The sequence below is a fragment of the Thermoascus crustaceus genome (assembly GCF_041956765.1).
Source record: "Thermoascus crustaceus strain CBS 181.67 unplaced genomic scaffold VTN00scaffold_8, whole genome shotgun sequence".
Lineage (NCBI taxonomy): Eukaryota > Fungi > Ascomycota > Eurotiomycetes > Eurotiales > Thermoascaceae > Thermoascus > Thermoascus crustaceus.
The window spans coordinates 4,852-23,192 of record NW_027192534.1 but is presented as its reverse complement, the minus strand read 5'-3'; the positions used below and the strand labels follow the sequence as shown (position 1 = coordinate 23,192).

At 45.9% G+C, this 18,341-nt stretch overlaps 4 protein-coding genes across 4 annotated transcripts; 2 read left to right on the top strand and 2 right to left on the bottom strand.

The window, feature by feature from the left end:
• Window positions 1-8,181: 8,181 nt before the first annotated feature.
• On the bottom strand, window positions 8,182-8,346 carry VTN00DRAFT_9619 (uncharacterized protein; the record flags this gene model as incomplete). The annotated part of the gene is made up of 2 exons (XM_069436598.1): window positions 8,182-8,254; window positions 8,303-8,346. The coding sequence occupies 2 exons, from the start codon at window positions 8,344-8,346 to the stop codon at window positions 8,182-8,184; spliced, it is 117 nt and encodes a 38-aa protein (XP_069284218.1).
• Window positions 8,347-11,720: 3,374 nt separating this feature from the next.
• VTN00DRAFT_9618 (uncharacterized protein) lies at window positions 11,721-12,541 on the top strand (the record flags this gene model as incomplete). The annotated part of the gene is made up of 3 exons (XM_069436597.1): window positions 11,721-12,155; window positions 12,219-12,393; window positions 12,447-12,541. The coding sequence occupies 3 exons, from the start codon at window positions 11,721-11,723 to the stop codon at window positions 12,539-12,541; spliced, it is 705 nt and encodes a 234-aa protein (XP_069284217.1).
• Window positions 12,542-13,116: 575 nt separating this feature from the next.
• Window positions 13,117-14,318, bottom strand: VTN00DRAFT_9617 (uncharacterized protein; the record flags this gene model as incomplete). The annotated part of the gene is made up of 4 exons (XM_069436596.1): window positions 13,117-13,290; window positions 13,434-13,504; window positions 13,561-13,660; window positions 13,722-14,318. The coding sequence occupies 4 exons, from the start codon at window positions 14,316-14,318 to the stop codon at window positions 13,117-13,119; spliced, it is 942 nt and encodes a 313-aa protein (XP_069284216.1).
• Window positions 14,319-14,731: 413 nt separating this feature from the next.
• VTN00DRAFT_9616 (uncharacterized protein) lies at window positions 14,732-17,185 on the top strand (the record flags this gene model as incomplete). Its single annotated transcript, XM_069436595.1, has 4 exons — window positions 14,732-15,152; window positions 15,205-15,494; window positions 15,543-17,080; window positions 17,146-17,185. 4 exons carry the CDS (start codon window positions 14,732-14,734, stop codon window positions 17,183-17,185), a joined length of 2,289 nt encoding a protein of 762 aa, XP_069284215.1.
• Between the last annotated feature and the right edge of the window lie 1,156 nt (window positions 17,186-18,341).

Below are 18,341 nucleotides of genomic sequence, written 5' to 3'. Positions count from 1 at the left end.
TTTGATGGAGGTTACAAAAGCACTGGAAAAGCTCGGAGAAGCGCCCGCTTTGGCAACGCAATTGGAGTACAGTGTGCAGTAGAAAATTGGAATTATACAAGAGACGCTTGCGAGGCCTGCAGCTATGCAGATTAATGGAACTGTCAAGGTGGAGCGTACTAGGGTGGGTTCTATTCATGTACAGCACCAGGGGTAGTCACTGGGTTTTTGCCGACATGTTTCCCCAGCAATAGATACGAAGTAATCCACAGCTGGTCTAGGATATCAGGATCCACCCATGCAATTAAACGGTTATGCTCACACCGTGATTTCAGATAGCTACCTGCCTCACCAGAGCCAGTGCTACCTCTCTATAGCGTGACACTATAGCAGTGGCCCTACAGACACCGCTTGCCTTATTTCACATGATGGGGCTGGAGAGCTCGATTAGAACCAAGGGAGGGAGGACTGTTGTCCAGAGTGATGCAGCACTGGGCTATATCGCTTCCTTGTAGCTTTCTGTCCGCTCATCAGCAGAGGATTAACTAGTATACGGAGTAATTTATGTTACTTTACCTGATTTGGGAAAGAGCAGCAGAGCTGCCCAAATATTGGATCAAGTTGTAGCCTGTATCGACCTGACGTGACTGATGGGATTAAAAGGGTTCAGAGAAAAGGGCATTCGGAATCGCTAGTTATTTGCTTTCTGAAGATAATTTGGTAGCATTCAATTAATTTCGAACAAACTGTATAGCTACCTGACAATAGGAGTTTGACAGTATTGACTATTGAATTGCTTTGACTCAACACCATTTCATCCACACTGTAGCATTCTCTCTCTGGCAGTCTGTCCAACACAGTCAGGTTTTCCACCTTTGGCTCGACAACTCACTTATCAGACAGGAAGGACCCCTCTTGATATCGGCCATGCTGCCATTGGGATGTAACCAGGCTTTAGGGAAGTGTAAACTATCATAACTAGCTCCAGTAGCCTCTTGAGATAACCAATTTTGACAGCCTCTTGTATTCTTTTTGTGCACCCAAAATCTGAGGCGTCTCAAATGTTGTCTATTCTTTGGACTCTTGTTGCCCTTCACTGACTGTTGCCTCAAAGACTTCATGGCCTTCTGGACCTTTTTCAGATTCTCTAGGTCATCATCTATGAATTTGTTGAGAAGGCACGGAGCTGAGTAGCCCCTGATAAACTCTGATAACTTGCTGATGTTTCTTCATAGGACCGGTGTATCAGCAAAAACGGCCTTAGCTATGCTTGAGGTTGGTCTTATACATCACCAATTTTTTCTGATTGAGGGCAGAAAGTGCAATTCTATATTTTAACCGCCTGTTGATCCTTTCCAATGACATAAGGACCTCATATATTTTTTGCGCAAAAAAATCAGAAAGATATGTGCCGTGCAGAGCAAATGGAGCTACCCTTGAAAGACTTTGGCTGACAAGTTTTGATATATCTTCTTGCTGATACGACGCCATCCTATATTATTCTCATCAGGCAACGTCCACAGTATCAGTGGTCAACAGGTTTCATACATTTCTGACAATATCACTGTTTCGTTTCGGCGAGCTTCCAATTCTTTGGAGAACCGTCAGGGAGAACTTTGAATGAAGACTGGAAAATGTGACCCCGTTGTGTCTCTGGAAATATTATAGTTGATAAAGGCTTTATATGTACAGGCTACTAGTTGTGGGAGTCAGCTGGGAACAGTCTCAAGTTTCAGCTAAATTAATGCACACCCCATCAAACACACTAGGCTTCCCGAAGTTCGGCCCCATATACCGCAAAGCGCCTGCGCGGTGTTATGACCCTGACAAAAGTTCAGAATCAGCTATGATATCGGAAAATCTCCTCATGCACCTAACAGAACGACTCATCCCCCCCTGCTGGCAAAGCTGACAGCTTCGGCTGTGCCATAGAATGCCCCCAAGCCACACTGTTGAATTGCTTTCCGGAGTTTGTCGCGACCCTTGCCTATTCTGGTCCCCGCGGCGCAAACCTAATGCTGAGCTCCGAAAACTAAGTACTAGTCTCTTGACTATGGTGTAAACGCATGTTCTCGCATTTTTGTCTGCGGAGAGGAATTAAGTGAATCCAAGAAGTGGAAGCCAGACTAAACAAAATGAGAGCAAAGAACTGCAGCTCAAAGAAGAACGACAACTTGCAAATAGTTGAGCTGGATAGGGGAGCGGTCCCGGCTGACCTGTCACTTCCCTGCCCGTGGGTGTCCAGACCAGCCCTTCACTTCAGGCATCTTCCCTTCCGGGACAACAGATCAGGATGGAGTAATTGACTTTGGATACCCGCCTCATTGGAACAAGTGCTGCCTCTATACGCTGTGGCCTTAAAGTAGAAGTGCCACAGACACCGGCTGCCTTGGTCTTGCATGATGGAGGACGCACCGAGTACGCCTTCGAAAGATCGCTCCAGCGGTAGAGCGAGCCGCATAGAGGGTATGGAGCTGGTTTCCGCAGTGTTCTCCAGAAAGCAGCCTGGTTTGAGAACCAACACCTTACACTTCAATCCGAGATCCACTCTCCGTCCAGGATGATCTTCCTGCAGGCAGACTGCGCCATGAACAGCTCCCTCGGGCCTTGCGCGTGCATTGGCCCTTACGGGGCAATACCACCGTCCGTGTCTGGTCATCTAGGCACTAATCAAGTTGAGGCTGGAAGCCACCAGTGAGGGTATTTTCACCTATTGATCCACAACTCCGTACCTTATTGCAAGATATATATATATATATTTGAATTTGTGGTAGAATGTGAATAGATTTGCAAATACATATGTAAATTTTAGTACTGTATGTCTATGGTGGATCACCATATTGTTAAACAACGGTTTTCTGGTATGCAGGCAACTGGGGACACCTGATCTTTTCAGCCTAGGCCCTAGTGGTTCATTTACCTAGGCACAGGCCTCTCTACCTAGCCTAGGCATTAAAACCCCTCCTAAACTTTAACTATGCTTCAGATATGCCAGTCTCTATCTACCTAAATCATAGCCATTCTTTAACCATGTCTTCAACTACCTGATATTGCATTACTATAAGACCTATTAGGCGCTCTAATCTACTAGTGTTCCAAAACCTCAAACCTTCTGGGAATCCTCTACTATTAGCCAGCCTAGAAGTTACCCAAGCCGCCAATGCTACTGCTGCTGATGTTGCCACCCCTGCCTCCCGACAAAGATAAACGATAAGAAGGCTTTTTTTTTTCACTTAAAACCAGTTGAAAGGAGCGATCAGAGAAGATATCCGAACAAGGAAGTTTGCATAATTGGACCAGGATGAGCGACTTAAGAGGACAATGGTAAACATGATTGGACATGTCCACCCGCCTCATGATTTAAGGTTGGTGTCAATTTCCCAAAGAAAAAAAAAGATTACATCCGATACTGCGCGCCAGAGCGTGGTTCCTGTTACAAGGTAAAGGAATGAGACTCACAGAACGACATGTGGAGTACAAATAAGCTTCCTCACCAAGTGTTGCGGGGGATTCCACCGGAGCAAAGCGAACTACCTCTGTATAGAGCTCTGCACATATGACTTGGACAGACCCCACTTCTGATCAATGTCGCTGCTTACTGCGTGCGGCTACTCTGAGGTCTGCTCGGACTGCCTGGATCTTCTCGACGTCAGTTAGCTGCTAGTCTGTTATTGTCTTTCATTGCTTTGTGTTCTCCCCATTCTTGCTATAGGAGGTCATCAGGTCGCGAAGTACAGAGAGGGCACTTGTCCATATCTTTATAAACAGCTAAACATAGAAGATCTGTAGCCAAGTTCGCTGAAAAAAAGGGGTTCTAACGGGAAAGAGAGGTGATAGAGGATTGAGGCCTTCCCATGGGGTCAAGTTGCTTCTTATAGGCTTCAAGAGCAGATTCAGACCAGTGTTGGACAGAGGACAACCACCCGTCTGGCACACCGCGACTAAACTGGCTTCTTCGTAAAGAGTCCACGGACATTAGAGGTTTCATTTCCCCATCTGTTAGCTGCTACAATTGTTTTGTCGTTTCTTCTCCTCCTAACCTAGAGGCGGTCGACCCTAACAGCACATCGGCAAATTGGCCAGAATCAAGGGCTTCAACAACAACCACTCTAGCGCAATCTAGCGCAACCATTTTTACAACCGCTCTAATGCAGGTACTCCACAGCTGTCCTAGTGCCAAGACTTTCACAACCGCTCTAGCACGACCACAGTTCGATAGGGCAGATTGGCGGTTGTTAGAATCCAACTGGGAACAGGCTCAGGTCCCTGCACCGACTCAGAAAAGAGGGTATGACAAGGATATAGTGTGAACACTTCGCTGCTTATGTCGTCAATCCATGCCTTCGTGTAATTGACCGAGAGGATTACCGGAATTGGACCTTGTTCGGATCCAGCCATCGTCTCTCATAATATGAAGCTCCATTTAGGGAAAAATCAAAGAGATGGGGAAGGTAAGGCGAACTCATGGGGTACTATCAGCTGTTTAGCTCTTGTTCGGGCTTTTTAGAGGGCTGAATTATCCAGGACCTTTGAAGGACGTCTCCATTCATCAGCTTTTTGCAAAGTTCGAGGGTGGAGACTCTGCTTTCTTCATTAATGTACATAGAGCTTTTTCTTCAAAGTGTTGTCAAAGCAAGTGGCTGAGAACAGCTCAGACAGATGATTAAGAAATATCCCATTGAGACATTCGAACGACTGCTAAAAGAATGGCTGGAACAGAAGAGCCAGTCCTACCGCATCTGCAGTTTTCAGTTGAATATAAAAGACTATTGTAGAAACTGTAATCATGTACTCGGTATGTCTCAACTGATAGTGCACAATGCATACATTGCCAATGGACTAGGCGTCCAGTGGCGGGGGATTCAGATTCGAAGAGAAGAGGAAAAACATGAAAGGCACCATAAATAACCTGTCTGAATGATGTAGATGAGAACTCGCCTGTTCACATTGATGGTCCTTTTTCTTTCAATGGATCCTGAGTGACTGAGGGAAATGAGGGCCTAAATGAACGTGATCTCAAGTACCGTGAGAGCAATGAAAAGAAAGAAAAGGGACATCCGGCTAGCTGGGGGTGGCAGGATCTCCGCAAGCGGTGGATAGTAACTCTGCAGCTGAGCTTGTGACAGCCAGACCTCACATTGGATACTAGCAAATGTGTCCTTAAACTCCAACTTGGCGCGCGGAAAAGCCCGACTCCTCATTATCTCGGCGCATGATAGCCAGGCGTACCATTTCAGCAACGTCCATTGTGTCTCGTTCTCATTGTGGTAATCTACCTCTGTAAACCCGAGCAATTCAAACTCTGAGAAATCATAAAGAGTATCTGTGGGGCTTGAAGGCTCACAAAACGCCTATGACATGAATCCTGAATGCATGTTAGCCGCGACACAAGCCACAGGCGTCAAGCTGGGAAGACGTCGGTGCTTACTAGGAGGGATGTACATCCTGCTCATTGAGAAGTGAGAAAGCAATGAGGCAGGAAAAGAAAAGCAAGAAGGTTAGGCACCATGGAAAGCATCTTCTCTTTGATACAGCAACAGAAGAGACCAATGTTACGCACTCCTCGATCCCGAGTCGCAACTACACTTGGTCGATAGATAGGGAGGCTTGGGCTTCGTAGGTCAAACACAGTAGACAACACGACTAAGATCGAAGTAGAGCGCCTAGGAAGTACAAGTACTCAGTAGTAGGTTAGCCTGTTGACCTGCCAGTACATAACCAGGTAACAATGTGGCGTCGAGCACGAGGAACTAGATACATGCTGGTTAATGAGCATCCTTATATTCTCCTCCCATAGTCATCTCCACAGTCCTCCCCATGGACTATCCTTGGGACAGCGCAGTCCTTCTTGTAGTCCCTCCCACAGACTATTCCTTGGACTACTGTATCATAGTTCTTCCGTTCTGAGTCTTGTGACCTGGTCTCCTTATCTCCTGCCTTGCGGGGTATCGTTCCATCATGCATGGCTGTGTTAAACAGCGCCTAGTTCGCTGGCTCATAACATTCATCCCCTGTTCCACAAAACTAGATCCTTGATTCAAGTGAAGATACCAGTTGGCAGCTTCCTCATTTTGAATATCCAATCAGTCTCCACAGAGAGGAAGATGACCCCCACCAACAAGCGCAGCTACCACTGAAATGACTGTGATAGCAAAGAGAGCTAGTGCTCTCCAACATTGTGCCAAAAAGTCTGCATCAGTGTCTTCTGTTTGCCTTGCAGAGATAGTTTTTTCTTCTGACAGGAATAATTTCCTTTGTTCGCTAGTTACATCCGTGTTCGTGTTCCAAGGACGGATCTCAGTTGAGGCTATGTTTTCCATAGAAATTTTGTGTCTACACTATTAGTTAGTCGATAGAAGAGGAGAAATTATGCAGAAAGCATGTTGCACCTTTGACGCACTGCCACGCACACAAAATCAGTGGGGGAAAAAGGAACCTGGTAAGGTGTTGTTGTATAAGAATTCACCTTAGGATCTGAAGGACAAGGTTGACGTCTCTGCAACTCTGAAAAATATAGATACAATTCAATGGCAAGGTTATCCTGGGACGACAGCGTATCATATGGAAGCAGGTACTCAAGGAGAAGAGACACAGAAGAAGAAAAGAGTAAGACACCTTGCCAGCGATCAATCAAACAACGATCTGATGATATTCTTGCCAGAAAGTAGCAAAAATGACCATCAAGAGTATTGTTTCAACATGTCCATTTGAACTTTGAAAGAAAAGAAGGAACCAAGAAGTGGTCATCTCACTTGGTCATCTCCGACCAAATCAGCCATCCCGACGTACTATTTTCCGTGGTATCTTGAGTTTAACATCGGTTAAATCCACAGATAATTCCCAGGGGTGGAGTTTAGGATTCTACTGCCCTGGCAGCTCGCATGTAACCGCTCCAGCAGCAAATATTTAAGTGTTTGTGCTATAGCAGTAATAAAAAGTGTTCTGCTAGAGCGGTTGTAAGTTTGTGCTAGAGCGGTTGGAAAATGTCAGACTAAGCGAACATAGTAATCCCAAAATATGATGATAAAATCTCTGATTATTCGAATATATCTAGCTAACGCCATATTTATTGAATTAGGGGCCTAGAACGTTCCCATATGACTGTATCAAACAAACTCAAAAAATACAATATATCGATGCAATAGAAAAGGGTATTACAAGGGTTATGACAAAGGAAAATAGGAAACTATCAGTATCGGCGGTACGAATACCACTAGGAATTAGTGGTAATATTTGACTAAGCTCTGGTTAACTATCGTTCAGAGAAATTCATCACCCCGAAGGGGCGCTCAGGGCCCACATGCAACAAACACTGTCCACAACTGTTGAACGCACAGGCAACTTAGGGGGCAAGACTGCTGGTTAAGCTATTCAGTTAGCGAGCGGCGCAAACCACTGGGTTGATCGCAAAGGTCTTCAAATAACAAACAACCAAGAAACATTATTTGCAGCATCATTCTTCTCAGTCAATGTTTACTGAACATGGCTTTTAATCAATCTTTTGAAGAAATTGTTTGTTGCTATCATTTGTCTTGTGTGGGACTTGAAAGGGTTGATAAAACAGCCGCCTGCTGTAATCAAACACACTAAATAAAATCCCCACAGTGAAGACATACCGTCTGGCAGTGAAAATCAGTAGGCAAAAGTGTTACTCCCAAGAGGAGCATGAGTACTGTGATGACTCCATGAAGGCTGTCATGTTGGCGACTGAGGTTGAGGCCCAGATTGGCGCGGTTCTTACGGGCTAGGCCGTTGATTAGATCCCGGCGACAACAGTGTGGGCGGGGAAGTTTGACTTGGGAAAGTTGCGTAGAGGTCAGGTGATTCGGATCTCTGGTGAAACGGAGACAGTGACGGCCGTGGTTAGCAAGGAGAAGGCCCAATGCCTTGACAGTTGACCCATCCGGTCCCGTTGAACAAGTGGGGAATAAATACGCTTGCAATAACGGGATGACCTTCTACGACCACAATCTGCGTACGATCCGACCCTCGCCTTGACCCCTTCGTGCTAAGTCACAATAAGGACTTGATTCTTGATTGCGTGACGAAGAAAAGTCTCCCTTTGTCTGTCCCGCTTGATTTATGTCCAGCTGCTGCTGTTCCTGGAATAGGCCTTGCCATGTCGCGCGCACGCATCCCCTGGGCATCCCACGTCGGCCCAAAGACCGCCCGCGGTACATGATCTCCGGCTCTCTCTCCCCGCTAGGCGAGTTTCTGAGCCTCCGCGGTGCGGTCCGGCTGGAAACGGTGCGGTGAAGCGATGACGGAGAACCGTCTATCAGAACAATCGGAGCTTTCCCATGGATCAGTTTCGACAACTCACGGAGCATTTCCTGACCCAGGTGGAGGACCTGTGCCGGGAGTCATGTTTAACAGCCGCCTGAGGTAACCTGTCTCGGAACCAAGGCCGCTCACCAACAACCGCCCCGGTTCTCTTTTGTGAAGCATCCAGCCAATGGGGCTGGCTAATGCTTACCTCCAGCTCTTAACAGATTCGCCGGATTGAGCTCACAGAGGGCCACCGGCGGAGCTGCTGGTGGTCTTTGCCTATGGTCGCTTCCTAACTCTGTCTGGGCATGATTATAGAAAGCCCTTGTCTATCTCAGGAGGTCACTTACAATACTAAATTCTAATTAGTTGCAAGGTCTCTTCTCAGACCTTTTCCCCATATAAATCCACCGCATTGTGGTTGCTGACGCTTGTCAGCTTACCTGTTATGAAGAACTGAGTGCACCTTAAAGTTGTGATCAGATAAAGTAAGCTATCTGACATAGCGCTTGGGGCAATCTTTTTATGCCAGGAAAGTCATCATTGAATGCTTCCTGTGCTTTTCAGGATAAGGAAGGGAACCAGGTCCTTTTGCTTTTAACAGTAGCCCGGAGACACTGAAGAGCGTATGAACATCGGCATTCTCAGGCAGGTACAGGCCGGAGAAACATTCTTACCCGCTGAAGAAGATAGATTGTTCTGTGGAACCTGTTAAAAGGAGTACCAGGTGCTGTAATGGAACCTGGTGTGGTATTGCCTTTATTATTGGCTGTTCTTCAGATGTGCTGTTGCCAATCAAGTATATCTCTCGAAACGCTTGAATTATCTAGCATCAGCCACATGCTTCGTAATCCAGCCTCCTGCTTTTCTCGCAGAGTGCAAGCTCTGCAAGCATCTCGTATTGGCTAATTTAAGTCCTAGGCAGCTACTGTCCGCTATGGATAACTAGCTAGGTATTGTATACTAAGTCTGGAGGGCGCTAATATAAGGGCACTGCAGCATTATATAACATCCAGCATGTTTTCCCAAGAACAAATTATTTATCCTGCATATAAACCTCGTCCTCGCCTTTCAGGCCAAGTGTACAGTAGCAATTCTCAGTACTGGGAGCGGCAGAGAGGATAAGAGGTGCTGAGGATGAGCTCTATGTTTTCAGCGGGCGAGAAAAGATGTGGGGACATAATTTTCTTTTTCTCCTTGCTAACAATAATTTAGAGGAAACATATCTAAGATCTATCTACAGTTCGGTGTTGCATCCTGCAGGGGAGAACTGTCACCTTTATCAACAGGATGATTGCTAATATAGTCGACAGGCCCTCAGAGGTCCATTGCCATACTATATTTAACAATAGACTATTAGCTTCTCAAAATGTCCTAACCCTGGGCTATTATTCTTTAGCAGAAGACCGGGTCTATGCGTTTGCTGTGGTACTCCAGCGTTCCCTTTCAGGCGCTGTCTGAGCAAACAGCTCCAAGAATAGAATGAAGGTCTCTTTTTCCAATCTGGCCGCTTCGAATTTGGGTCGTTAAGAAAAAAGAGGGGGGATGGGTGTAGGATAGTGCAACTAAAAGCAAGCTGAAGATAATATCAGCTATTCTGTTTCCGAGCTCCAATTGATAGATATTTGTGAGGGCTATCGACCTGTATATCACAACCCCCAATTCTGGAAGCTTGTTCCTGAAAGTAGACTCATTTTGAGGGTGAAAATAAATGTGAATGCTGAAATTGACGTCATATTAGGAAATTACATGTTTCCCGGTGTGCAGTACTTGTTGAAATCAGAATGTAAAAAAACTCGCAGTGAAATACAAGCACTCAACAACAGCCAGTCCACAACAACTGCATCTGAGCAGGAGTTCATTCCCACTAATTGAAATTGTTTTGTAGTTCTACTTATTCCTCAGAGGGACCAGTTACAGTGAAAGCTATCATTCTCCTCACAACCAACCCCTGCAAAAAAGAAAGAGATGTCACTTCCAACCGTGAGTTATCTGCTTTGATAATGATTTACTGTGTGAGTGCCTTGAAGTACTAGAAAGTTCATTGTTAAGTCATCAACTTCACAGTCATCAACATAGGGCTGAGAGATGTGCAGGTGCTTCTGATTTCGAGTAAATTGGAAGACAAACAGCCACAGTACTCTGAGAGAGGCATATATGTCAGATTGCTCAAATTTGATCTGTACAAGATAAAATCGCAGATCAGTGTGCCCTCGGGTTGCAGTATTGGCTGGTCGTTGGCGGGAAGTTTGCCTTGGATTTAGGTATATACATATGCCATACATCACGACGGAAATAAGATATATCGATCACTTTTCTCCTGAAAGTAACATGGATACCGCCATAGCATATGCGATTGTTGGAGGGGGCTTTATCGGAATATTGCTCATCATTCGACTGCTACCCTGTTTCAGACGCTTCATAGCCTTTATGTCTCGTCTGGTCTCAACACAACTGATATATCCTTACCTTGTGGACAGACATCGCCTTCTGGGACCTTGGACAAGAGCCGAAGTTTTTCTGTCCTTATCTTACATCTCTGCCAATTTGTTCTGTGTCTTTTATCCGAACCCATCTACTTCTAGCGTGGGTCGCCGATCCAGTCAGCTATCCTTGATCAACATGATATTCTTATACGGCAGTCCTAATCTAAGCTTCTTGGCGGGTTTCCTTGGAATCACTGTGCAAACATGTCGTCGCCTGCATCATGCAGCAGGTTGGATGGCCGGTGCCTTGTTGACTCTTCACGTTGGTTGTGTGATGAGCCTAGGAAGCGGGTACCCTTTACGTGCTGTAGGAAATGTGGGCGCAATCATTGTACGTTGAGCTCTTTCTATGACAGCACAGGGAGGCTGACATTAGAACAGGGAGCCACACTCATATTGTTTATCTTGATGTTGTCACTCCCATTCCTTCGGAATTTCACTCCCAGGATTGTTCGTCTATTGCATCGAACCCTCGCCCTCATGGCCATTGCAGCAATATATACCCACTTACCTGCTTCCAACCCCTACATCTACATCATAATCGCTACCTTTTCCTCGGCACTTTTGCTAGAATGCGCAATCTTCTGTTATAGAAATGGGGCCTTCTCATACAGGGGTTGGACGCGGGCTTCTATTATCCTCCACGCAGATAACAGCAAGCAAATACTAGTCTACCCGGGCCGAGCTATTGATGTCCATCCAGGACAGTTTATTAAACTGTGGGTTCCATTCGCCAGCCCACTCACATGGTTCGACTTTCGAGAATTCTACGTCCAGTCTTGGGAGCCAGGGGAGCAGCAACAACTTCAGCTGTTTGAGAAAGCTGAGGGGAGCTTTTCTCGACGTTTGGGTAACCGAGCCTCCCAATTTCTGCACGAGACCGACAAGCGCCGAGCGTTTTTCGCTGGGCCGTATGGTATTAGTGAGACATACACACAATATGAGACTTTACTAGTCACGGCAAGTGACTTAGGAATGCTCTCAATGATGGCCCACATAAGACATCTATACCACTGCATTAAGGGCCGAACCTCCAAGGCTCGCCGTATCCGCATTGTTTGGCAGGTACCGAGTGTGTCTAAGTTAATATATACAGAGGCAAAGGATAAGGTAAAGGGCATAGAAGCGGACATAGATGAGAAATTGAAGATCTTCTCGCTCCGTGTTCGGTTACCGGCCAAGCTGATTCAGTACCATCTGGGTCGATATACTCCTGTAGACGATGGGGAACAGCAACAGCTGGATGAACAAGTGATTCAGAACCAGGCCCTTATATCAAAACTTCAAAATGAATTTCGGGAATTTGAGGACAAGATAAAACCGCAGGACACGAATATTGAACGGATCCAAAGTCGTATGCGCATTATGAATAGTATACTGTGCTGGGTCAACAGCAAATTTGATGATATCAAGAAGGATTGTGTACGTAGTACTGCCCTGATGCCTCCATCACAATGGGAATGTGATACTCACTAATTAAGCTAGGAACTACACTGCACAATCTATCAACAAGACAAGCTAGGAACTCGCAAAGTGGGGAGGGCAGAGATAATTGGTGGTTCAGCAGACCTGAACAAAATCTTCACGGAGGAAGTTGCAAACCACAGAGAAAGAATCGCGAAGGATACTCCAGAAACTCGTGGCGAGATGCTTGTGATGGGTAAGGACTGCCGCCCTGGACACTGTTGCCGATATCAATTGACATTTCTCCAGTCTCCGCATCGCATCAAATTCGTGACTGTATGCGGAGACTCGTCTGCAAGGACACAGGAGTACATCTGAGGGAGTTTGAATATCAGTCAATGTAAACTGGGTAAGTACATTATTTAAGCTCCATCTGGAGTGTTAAATAAGTGGGGGTGCAGTATTTGTAGGCACTGAAACTTATGCATAATATTTGCCATAGAGCCTCGGAATAGGGAGCCGGTTAACAAGCCATCTCTGCCATTCATACCATGTCTTATGCACATGGTTCACCATTAACTTCCTTAAAGATAAAAGGAACAATGATGCCTAATTCTAATCTCAATTAGCTTAGTGTAGATAGTAATAGTTGTTCGAGCTTCCTCCAAGGCCAGCAAAAAGCGGAATTTTGCTAAAATGTATTTCCTATTTACTTCTCAAATTGCTCCACACCGAGATATGTCTGATTCAACATGCAATCCGATATGACTGAAGGAAAAGGGAGTATTTGAGTAAAAAGTGTGCTGCAAGTCATTATCACGGGAACACATGATTTTGAGAGTTGATGACTCGTAGCTTAGTATATAATGCATCTAAGCTGATAAACGAAAATATAATCTAACAACAGAGATCCCGGACTCATACTTTAGATAAGACGAAAGCATAAAAGCTACAATGAGAGATAATACGCGCCTAGAAATCAGAATTGTAATTCCTCATCAGGATCTGGGAGACGTGGTGGCAGAGTTTTGTCCAGAACCTCTTCGATCAGATATACGAGGTACCCTTCTTCCCAATTTTTAGGATCGACAAATGCATCCTCCGACAACTTATTAATTGAAATGTCCTCCGCAAAAATGAGGGGAAGGGCAAACTTACAGACGTCAGTTGGGAAAGAGAGCTGGCTGATTTGAGTTTTGCCAGAAATCTAGAAGCGTTCGACTGTGCTGGCCAGCGCGCGGTGTTTTTTACAGAAAGATCGTTGCTTCGCAATTTGTCCATGAGGTGAACCATTACCATGGCTAGCCCTTTGATAGCTAAGGTTGGGGGCTGATCTTGATGCCACATCTCGGTGCCTGTGAACCCCACTAAAAGGCCTGGGTCAGCAAGATACTCTGAAGGAATGAGCAGCGAGAGATGATACCAATCTTGATACAACCAGCCTGGTCCAGGAGCACTTTTGAGCAGCTCAAGGACTTGTGTACAATCCCCTTTGAGAGGAGAAAGTCAAGCCCTCTTAGAGTCTGCAATCAGTCAGTACTCTGCACTTCTGTAAGCAGGAGAGTGATGGATCATATAATTTACCTGCCCGATGATGCATGCGAGCTCGCGCTCGGTTGGATACTCGTCATATGCCACAACTCGAGCTAGAGAAAGGACACAGATCTCCGACAGCACAAAGCATGTTTGCCGCAGTCGGAAAAAGCCTTGGGCAGTCAGGATGTTTTCATGCTTGAGATGTTTAAATCTCTGTTCAATACGATCAAATTCTTGAACAGAGAACGCCCGAAGAGCAAACACCTTTCTAAGCCGGTCTTTGCGCTGGACCTTTATAAATCTATCGTCTTCCTGACCGTACTCAGACATCCGTTGGAAAGTTTCCCAGGGAGATTTGTACTTCAACAGGCGTGCTGGGATCTGTGTTGCTGCGTCTACAAGGCGAAGCGGCCTCAGGCCCCCACCTCGCAGTTTTGTCACCCCTCCCTTCTCTTCTGTTGTCTTACGTTCTGTTGTCTTTTGTGGTTTGACTGGCGATAGAGATGGGGATAGAGAATGCCTTTCGCCCCATTGTCTATCTGTCGAGATCCCGCCCTCTGGCTGGTGTGACTCTGTGTCTTCATCAAAGAAAGACAGGTCGAATCGGGTGTGACGACGACACTCGTTGCTAGGGGACTGTGGCATTTTTGAATTCTGCAAATCATACTAACAGCTTTGCACTTGACAGGGCAAGATGAACGTTTCCCTGCGCTGATTCCGGCGCCAATAGTGCTCCTATCCTCAATCTTCGACTCTGGTGTCGCCTACATGTATCAAATATTATCTTTCAATTATGAGCAATGGCCTGGCAAATGGATAAATGAAGAAGGCATTGAAAACGTCCGTGACGTTCAACAAAGAAGTGAATTTCCAACATGGTGCTTCAACTGGTTGCTGCGGGCAGCAAGATACGAAGCCCCTATGGAGTCTTATGCTCCTCTTCTATGGTATTCTCCTCAGAAAAACACTCACAATCCAAATGCATACTAAACCTTCTTGTATCCAGGTTACTGCGCTATATTGACGTAGGGTCTTCCAAGGCTCGTTGAGCTGGGGCCATGGACAGAAGAGAACAGCGCCGTGAGCGAGAGGTTCGCCTTGCAACCGAGCAAATAGAACGATGTCTTGGTACCGCCAAGGTCAAACTCTCAGAACTACATTTTGGCACTGAGCCTTCCTTGCGCCCAGATCCTCGAGAGCTGCACAATGTCCGTGAGAAATTCCGAAGAATATGCCTCCTGCGGCTCAACCCCGAGAACCGTGTGAAAGCAATAGTCTCTCATCAGAACCTCGACCGCTCCCTACAAAGGGCCGGAGTGAGCGCCAATTCCTTGCGAGACCCAAACCCAGACAACTATCCCTTCTTGCATTTTCCCAATAAAGAATTGACTTGTCTCCACGGCCGATACCGAGTAGAAGTGGGCCGTACCCTTCTGCCACCACACGACCAGTGGTGGACGGTTGACTTGTACCCTCCTGGTAAGACTGAAAACAAAGCTCTTCCTAACTGTGTCTGACTGTAACCTGGCAGATATTTCACAGGAACTTCGAAATACTCTTAAGGAAGAATACGCCAACGAGGTAGCACCAACTGACGGTGAGATATATGTTAAAATCCGCCATTATCAAGTCGCAGGGGATGTCGAGTCCGAGGATAAATGGTGGGGGCGCCTCTCACCAAACAAAGCGAGTAACGTCTGTGCACTTTTGAACCATCGCTCCCTATCTGCTGCCTTCAATTCGTTGTGTGATATTCCAGGGCTATGGACCGGGGTACATCTTGGCGTTATCCGTAAGATAAAAGCTCTGCATTGCGATGAGGTCAGTAACTTCCAATGGAAATTGGTGCCAGCTATCTAACACGGCCAGGAAATTATTCATTACCTCCGTGAAATTAGAAAATTTTGGGGATCCCTTGTTGAATTCAGACCAGAAAGGATGGCCAAAATTGACCGAAAGACTGTGGAGGCCTTGCAGGGCTTGGCACCTGGTGTCAGTAGTGAGGATCGTGAGTCTATTGATGGTTTGATATCAAGCGGTCAGATCTTTAGAGGTTTCAGCGAGGAAGAGCGAAACTCCATTTGGGACAAAATCCAAAAATTCAAGCGGTTGATCCCCAGCCTCTTCACTTTCTTCCAAGACGTCCATATTTTAGAGCGCTGCGCTCAACATGTATTGAAGCTCCTGGACCAGCCTATGCAGCCCACTATACGCTTGACCATGGAATTTATGTTTGAAAGCGATGGTCATCATAATGGCGAATACCCGATTCAGGTCTCAGAAGAGAATGATCGACAAATAACATGTGATAGCCGGCTTCGTCTAGAGCTCGGCTATCGGCAAGTCTGGTTATATGCTATACGCCACTTCGTCCGCGGGAATAAAATAGGCAGGAAGAAAAGGGGTACGCGGAACTCGTCGAACATCCAGGTGGATGAGCGAGTGTCCTTTTATAGAATGGCTGTTCTCGCGCGCAATCTGCGCTTCCGGTCTGACTCGATCAACAACGTGGTCAGTCGAGCTCCCCCGGATGGTGTGAATGAGCAGACGCAACCAAGGCCCGTGAACGGTTATTTGGCAGCGATATATCCAGAAATGAGGAATCGCTACGGCATTCCTGATGTGGAAACTTTCAAAGAAGATCGCAAGTTCCTATTTCTTGATCAGATGCACATGGTCCCGGAAGAATGCGAGAGAATTACAACATTTTTTGTTCTTCAAAGTGTGTATTTGACCTTTTTTGGTTTGCTACCATCTCCTATCCCATCGGGACCCGCGTCTGGTACAGAGGGTACGGCAGGCACTACATTGGGAGCAGGGAACGAAGCATCAGGTAATCCACCGTCAGGAGCGGAAACTAACATCAGAGAAAATGAAACACTGGAAACAGGCGATGAAGCCTCAGGCGATCCACCACCAGTAGCAGAAACTGGCACCAGAGATGAAACACAAGGAGCAGTCCCAGAAAGGGCAACAAGTCCCATGTCAGGAATTGAAGCTGCAGTGCACGAATCACCAGAACGAGAGACAGAAGCTACAGAGAGAACTACATTGGATTATGCATCAGGAATGGGAATGGGAAATATAGTTGACTCCCCACTGAGAGCCAACACAGAAGCTGCACCTGCTCCTTCATTTCCGAATAGACCTGGAATTTCAGACGATGCTACTCCTACGATTGAGGATACAATCGGCGAGACAACTGAACCTGTGCCAGAGACTACAGCTATGCCTGAAACAGGACTCAACTGTAATGAATGGTATCAAGAACTTGAGCTATTGAGTAAGAAGTGGTCGGACCTGGTACCGATTTTCGAAGACCAAAAACAACAGACAGAAGAGCTGCTTCGACAGGTAAATAGCCAACTTGAGGAGCTGAGCGAACTAGGCCAGCAGGAATACCTTGAGTGGTTTACTCAGCAAGAGAAAGAAAATAAAGACACTCTACTTGCAACTAACTTCCAGAACAAAGAGTGGCTCTCTGCGCACCGGCTCTTCCTGCGAAGTTATAGGTTTGCAATGAAGGAGGAGCTAATAGCCGCGCAAGATAGGATACAAAAGCACAACGAGGCAATTTCTCGGCCTGTGGGGGAAAACGAAATACATGTTGCAAACAATGTGGAAAGTTTGTTTTATCAAGCACTCGAGTTGGACGTCTCAGTGATAAAGGACAAAAACCAGGCAATATACGATTCCGACAAATCTCGTTTGCACCATTGTCAGAAATCTTTACACAAAATACATGAAGACCTGCTGCGGAAGCAGGTAACCATAAACAATCTGAGAATATTTAAAGCGGATCATCAAATGGATGAGACCATTCAACAATTACAAGAGCTCTTCAGAGCCACATCAGACCAGCAAAATATGATACAGAAGATAGACCAAGACATACAGAGCTCAATCACATATGCTTCTGATGACCAAGTTAAGCGATGGAGACAGATTCTTACAATGGAGAATGATAGGTTAATTGAGGCCCAAAAAGTTATTGATGACACTATCCAACAATGGAAAGCGCCAATTGACAAGTTTCAAGAGACAGGACAAAGACTTTCTTCTCTCAGCACTGATATCTGTCAATTGACAGAGAAACAGCAGCAAGATTGGATAAAGGGGCATTCAGCTACTATCGTATCTGTCAAAAAAGTTCTCAGGGAGCAAACTGGGCATATACATCACAGCAGAGCCAATCTTGGTGAGCTGAGTCGAGCTCAATTGCAATCCTCTGTTCAACATCATGTTTCAGAATATAAAAGCCAGTTGATCTATCAGGAAAACAATATGAATGGTATAAAGGCAAAGCTCTGTTACGATCAGCATGGACTTGCATAAGGATGGGAGTTACCCCGCTGGATAAATACTCTTGGTCACGTGGAACTACCATAAGGAACTACCATGAGATGGTAGTCGGAATGGTAGTCACTACCATAACGGACTACCATGAGGTGGTAGTCAAGATGGTAGTTACTACCATGGAGGACTACCATAGAATGGTAGTCAGAATGGTAGTCAGAAATCATGTATATAAGGACGCTCCTTAACCATGGGGATTAGGACCCCGTGGTCAACTCAAATAGCAATCCTAGAGTTAGCATTGCTAGTAACAACTATTATCTATCTTTTCCCTTGTCTTCTGTCCTTCAAGATAAACCCAACAGCCCTCCA